This window comes from Condylura cristata, unplaced genomic scaffold (assembly GCF_000260355.1).
Source record: "Condylura cristata isolate star-nosed mole 26May11 unplaced genomic scaffold, ConCri1.0 scaffold00038, whole genome shotgun sequence".
Classification (NCBI taxonomy): domain Eukaryota; kingdom Metazoa; phylum Chordata; class Mammalia; order Eulipotyphla; family Talpidae; genus Condylura; species Condylura cristata.
In genome coordinates, this window is record NW_004567139.1 from 8,879,983 (window position 1) to 8,891,054 (window position 11,072).

The 11,072-nt window shown below is 67.9% G+C and overlaps 1 protein-coding gene across 1 annotated transcript in view; it reads right to left on the reverse strand.

The window, feature by feature from the left end:
- The window catches only part of RHBDF2 (rhomboid 5 homolog 2 (Drosophila)), a gene marked incomplete at its 3' end in the record, with an annotated part of 15,241 nt that overhangs the window by 3,361 nt on the left and 808 nt on the right, over positions 1 to 11,072 (reverse strand). Inside the window, exons 2-6 of the mRNA XM_012733002.1 lie at positions 2,966 to 3,114; positions 2,021 to 2,180; positions 1,385 to 1,512; positions 801 to 996; positions 522 to 725 (exon numbers count right to left, since the gene is read on the reverse strand). Of these exons, the coding sequence (XP_012588456.1) occupies positions 522 to 725; positions 801 to 996; positions 1,385 to 1,512; positions 2,021 to 2,161 (669 nt within the window). The remainder of the gene's footprint in view (positions 1 to 521; positions 726 to 800; positions 997 to 1,384; positions 1,513 to 2,020; positions 2,181 to 2,965; positions 3,115 to 11,072) is intronic.

The following is an 11,072-nucleotide window of genomic DNA, read 5'->3' on the forward strand; positions in this document are numbered from 1 at the left end:
TCCGGCCGGGACGCTGGCCGCTCACGCTCCTGCACCCTCGCTCCTGAGGCGTGGGCTGCTGCTCCGCCACCCCGGCTTCGTGGCGAGGCCCGCCAGGTCCCTGCCCACCTGCCTGACCTCTCGGAACCCCCACCCTGCCGAAAGCTTATCAAGCCACTGGCTGCCCCCCAGAGCCACATCCCCTCCTACCTCCGGGCCTCTGCACAGGCTGTTCCCTCTGCTGGGATGCTGTTCCCATGCTTCCTTTCCTGGGGAATTTTCCTTCCTTTCTGCACGTCCCCCCCGGGACAGCCCCTTCTCTGGGTGGGCTCGGCATGATCGCCCTCACGGTGACACTGGCGCCCCCGGCTGGGAGCGCCCCCGGGCAGCCCCGGCGCCCACACGGGGGCCCCTGGCAGCCTGGGCACCTGAGTGGGGATCGCACGTCCCCCCCCGACTCGTGCGCCAGCCCAGAGGCCAGCTGCCGGACTGGAGGCGGCGGCCCACAGGCCCCTCTGCCCGGCAGGAGGTGGACTTCTTACCTTGAAGAGGGCAGCAGCGGCCTGAAAGCTCATGTGAGCCACCGACATCCTCTTGCGGCGGGGCAGGTGGGAGTAGCCGGAGCGCACGCTGGTGAAGGAGGTGAGGGACAGGACCCCCGGGGTGGGCGGCGGGTGCGGGGCGTGGGCCCGGTCCACCTCGTCCGGGTGGCGGAACGCCCGGCCTCGGGCCAGCGGGTCCACGATCTGGAGGGGCGAGGCGGTGAGCGGTGCGGAGCGCAGGCCCCGGAGAGACGGCCGTGCCGCGCGGGCGGGGCCCACCTTGGGCATCCTGCAGGGTTTCGGAGACTCGGTGCCCTGGAAGGACAGCGCCTCCTGGCTGGGCAGCTCCAGGTCCCTCTGGCACGAGGCCTTGAGCCGGCCGTAGCGCACGGCACAGTGCTGCAGGCTCCGGCGCTGCCAGTGCTGCCGCTTGGCCTCCCAGTCGCCGCTGACCCCGAACCACTGCGCCGTGCCCCTGCGGGGGGGGGGGGTTCCAGCCTGCACGCCGACACCCCTGCACGCGGGATGGGGCGGCCAGGGGCAGCGGGCGGGGGCGGGGCGGCCCCGACTGGGACCCGACAGCCAGACGTGTGGGGGCAGGACTCTGGACAGAGCGGCGAGCAGCCTCGGGAAGCCAGTCTGAGGGGTGCGGGTGCCCTGGCTCCCTGGACCCCCCGTCTCTACCCTGAGACCACCAGGCACACAGCCCCAGTGGGCCTGCCGCCCACCCGCCACATGGCACCGGGCCCTCATGTCCACCTGTGGGGAGAGGCTGCTTGCTCCTGCCCGCGTCCTCCGGCGGGGGACACGGTGCCCAGGCCACAGGGGACGGGGCTGGGGGCCGGGGGGCCAGAGGGGCTCACTTGCGGATGCTCTGGGACAGGGAGGCCTGGCGCCGGATGCCAGGGGGCTTCTCCGAGCTGCCCTCCTGCCATCGTCCCCGCGGCTCCTGCAGGCTGACGCTCTTCACGTAGGCGGGGTTCCTGGGCCTCTGGGGGAGGCGGGGAGCGGTCAGGCTGAGGCCTCCAGGGCCAGATCCTGCCGGCTCCTAAGGTGCAAGCCCCGAGAGAACAAACCTCGCCTTAATTCACCCCCTCACTGCGTTCTCTGTTTTAAGCAAGCACCGCCTGTTGCTCTTGGGGTGCTGTGGTCACCAGGGCCTGTGCTGGCCGCACGTGCTGGAAGGAGCCGGGCGAGTGGGCGGCACCACACGGCGCCCTGGGCGCCAGCCGGCCGTCCTCAATGAGGCCTTTATGGCGACTGGGTTGGACACACGGATGCACGCGGGCGCCGAGGCAGAGGCGGCCCTGGGTCGGGCTGCGACACCGAGGCTCCTGGCCACTCCAGAGCACGCCCCCACGGAGGCCGGGCCGGTGGGCGGCCGCGTCCCAGCTGGGACCTCAACCCTGGCTCCAGGACGGCTCCCCGCCCCCGAGAGACACTCCCGTGCAGGGTGCAGGTGTCCCGTGGGCACGTCTGTCGCGGCGGGGCCCTCTCACCTGGGCCAGCATGCTGGCCAGCTCGCTGGGGGCCGGGGTCTCGGGCGGGGGGATGGTGATGGACAGGTTGGGAGGCTTCCGGCTCTGCAGGCGGCTGCTGGACACGGGGCCGCTTTCCCCATTCTCATCGGCAGAGGCCATGGTGGGCAGGGGCGGGCGGCTGGAATGGAGGCGGGCACAGGGGTGTGGAGGGGCAGGACTGAGGGGACCGGCGATCCTGGGGGCGCCCAGTAACCTGCAGGAAGTTGGCTCAGACTGAACTCTGGGGACTAAACCAGGTCACAGGTGTCTCTGTGCTCCAGACCAGGCCAGTGTCCAGAGAGGGCCTGGGGGTCCAGCCAGCAGAGCCCAGGCAGCGGGGCCATCCCAGCAGCCCGGTCAGGACCAGGATGGCTTCCTTTGTCCCTGGGCAGAGTGTGGGGGAGGACAAGAGGACCCCAGAGCAACCTGGTGACCGGGCCATAAATAGGGGCCCACAGCCTCTGCCTCACCCCGAGGCCAGCTGTGCAGGAAGCAGGTGGCTGGAGGAGGGGAGCGGGTGGGTGGCCGCAGGGTCCCTTCCCAAGGCTGAGACGGCCACCTGGCCAGTACTGCCCCCGTGGAAGGGGTGCTGCACTCGATGAGGAACGGGAGGCGCTCACCGCAGACCCTCACGCAGCCCGAGAGGGCGGTGGGCGAGCCTGCCGTCCCCCCGCAGCTCCCCCTTCCAGGCCCCCGGGAGAAGTGGCCGGAGGAGTGGCCCACCTGCCTGCCCACACTGGCGCCGCCGTCCGGCTCCCCACATGGCACGGCAGGGCTCCCCCCACTTGGGCGGCAGCCCGGCGCCTGCTCACACCGAGCCCTGGCCTGCGGAGCACTGCCCAGCCCCCGCCCTCTCGCCGCCCAGCCTTGAGCGTCTCCTGCCCCCCAGCCCAGGAGGGCGCGGCCCGGTCTTCGGCCTCCTACCTCAGAGCGCTGTTCCAGCCCCCGGCTCTAGGGCATGTCAGGCCCTTTCCCCGCTCCAGGCGCCCGGGGCAGGTCTACGCTCGTGGACGGGCAGCTGGAGACCGGACACGTGCTCTGGGCCGGCAGGGCCGCCCCTCGGTGCTCACGGCCTGCGGGAGGGGGGATGGTGGGGGGACGTCAGGGCCGCCGTGTCTCACCTTCTCAGCCTCAGCCTCGTCGTGGATGAAACGGGCACAATCCCCAGGCCTTGGGGGTGGGGCCACAGGGGAGGTACCCCCTCCGCCTCCCCTGGAGTAAGGGCCCCAGAGGGGAGACTTCTGGCAAGGGAGGCAGCCAGGGGCTCCCCAAACCCTGACCAAGCCCCCCCCCCCACCGGCTCCTGTCTTTGTTTTGTTTTGCGTTTTCCCGTCTGACAGTTCTTTACTGGAAATGCTTAACTTGAAGACCTTGCCCGGCTGGCTGTGCCCCCGCAGGGCGAGCCAGGTACGACACCCCACCCTCGAGCCCCGAGGGAGGGGCTGGGCTTCCGGTGCCCCCACCCACCTCAGGCACCTGCTGTGGCCGGCCACGCTGCAGTGGGGGTGGGGCTCCGGGGAATCAGGGACTTGCTCAGGGTCACTCCGCCAGGACGGGGCCCGGCACCAGGGCCGGAGGTGACCCTGGGAAGCAAGGGTCCCCCTTTCGAGAGCTGGGGTACGCTCAGGGCTAGACAGCCCCGTCAGGGAAGCATCCGAGGCTCTGCCGACAGCATTCTTCAGGGCCTGGGCCTCAGAGCGGCGGCGCAGTGTCCGGCCCTCTGCCAAAGTCCTCTGGCTACAGGAGGGACCCTGGGTGCTGGGAGCAACTGCCAGGCAGAAGCGGGGGTGCACGCCCTGCTCCCTTAGGGCTTGGGCAGCAGACACGGGGATCCCACCTTCCCCCGAGGCACTGGGAGTCCTGACCCACCCCCGGGGCAGACCTGTGTGGACAATGAGGCCCGCAGAGGCCCTGGACAGAGGCGCGTGGGTATCGGGCAGCACCGGGGCCCCGGAGCCCCACGGGACGCCACTCTGGGGCCGCTCTAGGGACAGCGCCGGGGCAACCGCCTCACCCGGGCCTGTGCGTAAAGCCGCCCCTCCTCTGGGACCACGGGGCAGGGAGAGGGCATCGGGCGGCCGTTGCCCTGGGAACTGGCCCCAAGGAGGGAGGGAGACAGCGGAGTTGGGCCGGGGTGAGCCCCGGGGGGCCCGGGCTCAGGAAAGATCACCACGCAGGGGACCGCACCTCCCGGGCGGGCACTCGGTGCCTTGAATCCAGGCCCCACACCCCACCAGACAAGCCGCGCGGCCCAGGCCCCCCACAACTCAAGCTCCCACCTATTCTCATCAGAGGCCCTGAGCCGGCAGGCCAGGCTCTGCTTCATCTGCTGCCAGCAGACCCCTCCCCCGGAAGCGGCCTGCGACCAGCAACAGAATCAAGCACTTTCTCACCTGCACTCACGCCATGCCGCAGGGGCAGGCCACAGGCAGGCGGCTCCCACCTGCCCCACACAGCGCAGGGCCGGCACGCCGCGGGCGCCATCATGGCTGCGCATGCACCGACGGCCACGACGCTGACCCTGGGGAGTGACCGTCAGCAGACAAGGTCTCTCTAGTTCTGCAGCCAGCACGGGAAGGCTCCGGCGTGCGGCCCGACCTGCCTCAGCTCTGCAGCCACTGCGGGAAGGCGCTGCCCGGGCTTAGGCCCCAGTAGACCTCCTGCCCCATGCCCAGCTCAGGCGACTCCCACCCGCCTCCCCGGCCCACCACAGGCACCCCCCAGGCCCGGAGCTCTCTCTCCCCAGGGCCATACCAGCCTCGCTGGGACCCCCGGCCCAGGACCGCTGCTACACAGCCAGTGTCGGAGGGGCAGACAAAATCCAAGACCGAAGAGGGGGCTGGACCAGCGTGGGGTCGCCCTGGAGGCCCCAGCGAGAAGCCGCTCCAGCCAGAGAGCAGAGCAGGGCTGGGGTGCATCACGCATCTTCAGGGTTCAGGGTGGGGCGGGGGCCCAGGGCACTAGCATCGAGCCTTCTCTGTTCGGCTGGGGCCTTGGACAAGGTGAGGGTCAAGTTCTGCTGCCCAAATTCGGCACAAAAACATCACTGTCCCTGCGCTCTCTCCACATGCTGGGGCTAGCGTCCCGAACCCGGGCAGAAAAGGGGGGGCACTGGAGCCCAGCCCCTTCCTTGGGGCACAGGCTGGGGTGTGGCAGGTGCCGAGGCAGTCACGCCCACCCTGCGCATCCACTCGACCCACTCAGAGTGTGGAGGGCCCAGCCGGCAGAGGCCAGGCGGAGAAAGTGCTGGCGCCCCGCCCGACGCTTATCTCTGCACCCCAGAAGTGCTTGCTCACTGCAGGGGAAATTGTGACATCCTGGGACCGGCCTCCTCCTGGCCCACGCGCTCATCTGATGCTCCAGGACCCCCTCCCCCCCGCTGGCTGCCGGGCACGGCCGTGGGGGTGGGGAGGCGAGCAGGACCCGTGCTGGACCCCGGCCTCGGAGGAGACAGGCCCCTGGGCAGAGGGCCTGGGGGGGGGGGCGAGCGCGGTGCTCAAGGGATCCCCAGGGACCCGGGGTCGAGGCCTCTGTACCGGTTTCTGCAGCCCAACACCCAGTGTGTGACCCAGTGAGCGGTGGCCAGGATCAGGCAGATGTGGCAAGAGTCACAGCTCAGAAACCACCCACGCAGTGCCACCTGAGAAGCCGGTTTCCCCACAAGGGTGGGGCTGGGTACTGCCGGCTAGGCCCTGTCCCGACAGACGCGGCCGGACGCCAAGGCCTCCCCGGGGAGGTCCTCCAACGGGGCACCCCATGTGTCTGGGCAGGTGCACGGGGGCCCCCGCCCGGGTGAGTAACACCTGCCAGCAGTCTGGTTCCAGTCTCCCCCCCTTCGCCCACTGCCCACCACCACACCAGCCATGGCCTGTTCCTGCAGCCTGCATGGCCGGGCTGGTGGCGAGGCCTCTCCAGCCCCGAGCCCTAAGCCGGACGGGGCAGCGGCTGCAGCCAGGACACCAAGGGCCCGGCACAGGGCCCAGCCTGCGTGGGCAGAGGGAGAATGGAGCCCCTGTGGCCAGGGGGAGCAGCCCCGCCCGTGGAAAAGGGGAGACTGTTAGTGCCGGGGGTGGGGAGGTCGGGGCCGCCCGGGAGAGAAGTCGAGTCCGGCGCCTGGCACAGGCGGGCGCAGGCCGGCGGCTGGGAAGTGGAGCGGCTGCCCTGGCTGCTGATTCATAGGGTGATGAGGGCCGGGCGAGGAAGCGGCCGCGCTCCCTGCCACAGAAACTGAAACGCCATCCTCCCTGTCCGCAGCCTCCAAGCAGCTCGTCTTTAGAAAGCTGCAGAGAGGAAGCTGGCCTCACCCGCGCAAGGCGGGCCCAGTCCCCAGTTCTGCTGACCTCGGGAGCCACCAACACGGGCCCGAGGCCCCGAGAGCAGGAGCAGCCCCAGGAGGCGGGTTCCAGTGACCAGCCCCAGCCCCGGCACCCTACCCGCTGATTCAGCTCACATGGTGCCGGGGCGGACCATGGGCCGCACCCCACGCCTGAGGGTCAGACAGGATTTGGGGAGCCGAGAAATGGAGTGAAGAAAGGGGAAGGAAGCAGAGGGCCCCAGATGGAGGCAGAGCCGGGTGAGGGGAGCAGGGAGCCACACGCAAGCGGGGAAGCTGCCAGTAGGTCAGCTGCGGCTGGCACCTCCCCTGGCACCTCCCAGCGGTCACAGGCTCCATCCAGCACCCCGGGGCAGGGGAAAACTGAAACCACCTGCAGCTGGCGCCTCCCCAGGGTCCCAGCCAGACTATTCCTCCCCCTTCTCTGCTCAACCTCAGTTCAGAAAACAAAGAACTGGAAGGGCAGGTTCAGGGGTGTGGGAACAGCTGCTTTTCCCAGCCAGATCCCAGGTTCTGGGCGCCCCGACCCAGTCAGAGGGCTGGGACCCAAGGGTGACCACAGACACGGGGAGAGGTGTTGGCACCATGTGATCCCCCAGCTGTGGAAGCCTGGGATCCAGGAAGCTGGGGGGTGGGGGGAGCCCACACCCCACATCCTAAGATGTGGCAGCCTCTGGCAGCAAGGCACCCCCCAACCCGCCGGGACCACTGGGATGCTCTGGGCCCCAGAAGGTGCTGGTGTTGGGGGCACAGATGCCCCAACTGAGGCCTAGGGCAGGGCCCCAGAACACCCAAGGGGCTACCCATGGCTTGGGGTGGCTGGGAGAAGGGAGCAAGTGGGGGGCTCAACGCTGAGCCAGGCCCTGCCTCCTTTGTGAAAGAGCCACACTGTGCCCCAGTTCTGCTGGGCCCTGACCCCCTTGGGAGGGGCAGGCACCAGAAGTGGCCGCTGGGGCACAGGAGGGCCCTGGACAGGGGTGCTCGCGGGGACCAGGCGCGGTCGGGAGGGCTTGCCTCCCGGCATCTTGGGAGCTGGGTTTCCACTGGCAGAGGCCTAACACATGCTCAATGGCTGGAGAAAAGACAGATACAGCACAGGGAGGGGGCAGCGTGTAGAGCCCCCCGATTTCCGCCCATCTCCTCGGGCCTGGCCCCTGTGAGAACACTGACTGCAGAACAGTGGGCAGAGAGCTGCCCCCGCCTTGCCAGGCCACGCCTGGGGCCTCTGGAGCCACTTAACACTTGCCACTCGGCTTAAGAAAGATGCTAAGCAGCTCCCAGGGCCAGCAGGCTCTGGTCAGCACAGCCAAGGCTCGTTGGGGAGGGGGGGCACAGCAGCTTAGGGACGATCTACAGAGAGGTGCCCTGGGGCAGAAGTCAGGTGCCCCCAGGCAAACAGGAGGGGAAAGAGAGGCACACCTTATAAACAGTCATTAAGGTGCTAATAAACTTGGCCTCCCAGAGCCTGCCCTGGGGCTTGCTGCCTGCAAGAGGCTGCCCCGGGCCAGCAGAGCCGGGGCCACCCAGCCACTGCGCCACGCCCCCACAGGTCCACGTGGCTCTCTGGCGGAGGGTGTGGGCCGGAGACAGGGCTCACGGCGTGGCTTGGTGAAGCACGAGACAAAAGGACCTACAGTCTGGGACACTCTGGGCGTTTTCTACTTGCAAGCCTCAGTTTCTTCTGCTGCGAAATGGGGTGAGGCCCCCCATGCAGGGACCCAGTAGATGACATGAGCTTGTAAGCGGCCGGCACCCTGCAGACAATCAGCTGGAAGTGGACAGCTCTTTGACGGCTGCTGCCACGGCTCACCTGGCCTCTGAGCCAGCAAGGCCCCACAGTCAAGAGGTGCTGGGGCTGTGACCCCACTTTCTGTACCCCTGCCACCTGGAACTGATGAAGTCAGAGGCAAAAGAACAGGCCAGTGGGGCCTTCCCGGTGGCTAAAGCGCAGCACTACGAAGCTGTCTGCAGCCACCGCAGCACAAGTTCGATCCCTGGCCAGGGAGGGACCCCCAGGGCCCAGACCCCTTCTGTCTCCTCACCAGCCCCCTCAGCAGTGGATTTCGGTCAATCAATCAGTTCTGCTCCCTACTCTGTCTCTGGGGAGTCCTCTCACCCACCCCCCTATACCTCTGGCCTACACCCAGTTCTTCTATGCAAAAGTAAATAAAATCTTAAAAAAAAAAGAGTTGGGGAAACTGAGGCACAGACGCTTTACATGACTGCCACCCCCTGACCACACACCAAACAGAACACAGTGCCCGCTGGGCTCCCATCTCACTCTGCCCTCAGGCCAGCATCCGCCTGCTCACCTGTTGCCCCCAGCCCCCCCACTTTTCCAGAGGCCCCACCAGCACGCCGCTGGCAGCTTCTGACTGCCAACCACTTACAGCTGGGTCCCTGGGATACTGACTGCAGGGGGCGAGAATGGGGACAGGCTCCACTCTGGACAGAAGCTAGGATGAGTTTCCCGTGGACGGAGGACGCGGCCACAGGAGCTCTGGGCAGTCTAGGAAAGGCCCTTGTTTTCCCCAAGGAGGGGCAGGGCCTCCCCGTGGCCGCTCTCGGCCTCCGCCAGCTGCCTCCTCCCTGCCAGGCCTGGCGGAGGTCAGCCTGCTGGGGCAGCAGCTGACGTCTGTCCGGGCGCCGCCCCTCCCCCACTGGCCTGCGGGGGTAGGAAACTGGGAGGACACTGAGCTCACTCTGGAAGTCCCCAGGCAGCCAGCAGCAGGAGCCAGCTCCACAGCGCAGACACCCTGGGGGTCTGGGGTGTGGGGCTTCCGCAGAGGGGGCTGGGCGGCCCCTTCCACCACCCTGTCCCCACCACCGGGAGGCGCAGGCGCCTGTCCACATCAGCACTCCTCAGTCAGCGGGGCAGTTCCCACAGTGGGGACCACAGGAAGACTCCTGGCCCCAGTGGCCCCTCAGCCCCCGCAGGCGGCGCGAGGCTGGGGACTTACTTCCTGAGCAGGCCAGGCAGCCAGGGCCCTGCCGGCCTCGGGGCCACCGGGGCCTCACCCGCCCACAAGCAGAGTCACGCCAGGGATGGCGCCTGCCCCTGCGCACACAGGCAGCCGGCATGGAGGCCGCTTCCCTCCACCGGCCCCATGGCCTCATGCCCAGGGGCTGAGCCGGAGAGCTCACTCCTGAGTCCAGCTCGGAGCACCGGGAGTCACCCCGAGCGGGGTCCTCCTGGCTGTGACTGAGGACCCCACTCACACGCGCAGCTGGCACCCAGAGTGGGGTGCTCGTGTCTTGGCATCGGGGTGCAGCCCAGGCCTCTTGCCTAACCAGGCTCTTGCCCAGCCACAGGGGAACAATCCACTGAAGAAGGACGCAGATTGGGGAGCCACAAGGAATTCGGGGTCCTGCCGTCCCTTGGATGTTATTTTCCTGGTGTGAGCCACTGGAGGCGTTAGGTGTGAGTTCAGGGGGGAAACTCCTGCAGGCCACGTGTGGCATCAGTGACACTGGAAAACCTACGAAAACAGAGCTCACCCCCTCCCTCCCTGCAGAGCGGGGACACTGAAGCCTCTATGTGGGGGAGCTGCCTGCAGCCAAGTACTCTGGACTGGCTGTAAGAAGACCCAGAACCCCGCACTGGGCTCAGCTGCTCCCCCACAGACTCACCGCCTCTGGGAAGGGGCTGCCATTGCACCCCGTGCCTCCTATTTCCCGTAAGTTTACTCCAGGTCTCCCCAACCCCCTTTTTTAGGAATCTCCACTCGCCGATGCCTTCCCACCTTAGGGTCCTGCCTGTCTTGCCTCCAGACACCTCAATAGTTGGAGCTGGTCTCCAACACTATTTCCCGTAAGTTTACTCCAGGTTCCCCCAACCATAGGGAAACTGAGGCAGGGAATGAGAGGACCTTGACAGCCCGGGTTTCTCAAGCTTGGTGCTCTGCGCTGGGCACGCCTGTCTGGCCCTGGCCAGAGCCGGGGAGGATGCCGGGTGGTCTCTCTCTGCCTCTGCTCACCGCGTGCAAAGACACGCTCCTCCCTGCTCCCAAGCCCTGACTCTCCGGGTGCAGACAAACACCCGCTTGAGGCAAAATTACCCAGGCTGAAGGCCACTGCCTTCCACATGCCCCCTCCCTGCCCATACACAGCCCCTGACGCTGGCTGGCTCCTTCTCCAGCAAGTGCCTCACACACACGGGCCCTAAATGTAGCCTCCCAGGCGGCTGCAGGCACCCCTCACACTCGCTCCTCAGCAGGTGCCACCCCACAGCCCTGTCCCTGAGCCTCTCCCAGCCTTTCCCCTGACAACTGAGTGTTCGCCCAGTTCCGAAGGGCCGACAGCTGGGCCCTCTTGCGCCCTCGGGTCACAGCCCTCTTTAACTTAAGACAAGGCCTTGGCTGAACAGGGGGGCCCCCAGCCCCTCCATCCAGAGCCAGGACTCTGGGGTCCAAATTTTGAGCTCTGAGGTCTTTTGCTGTGCGAGCGCACCCTTCAGCTCCTGCTCCCCGTAAGCGCGGCCAGGCCGCCCCAGGGGCAGGGGAGGATGGGCAGGGTCTGAATTCCAGGCGCTTCTGGACGGAGGCGGCACTGCCCAGGGCGGCCCCGGGGAGGTCCCCTCTCTTCCTCCCGGGTTTTAAACTTCGGCCCAATTGCCGAGCGCCCTCAGCGGCTGGCCGGGGCTCAGGGGCCTCCTTCGGCGTCCGGACCCGGCGGGCAGACCGGCGCCGCAGCCCCGCG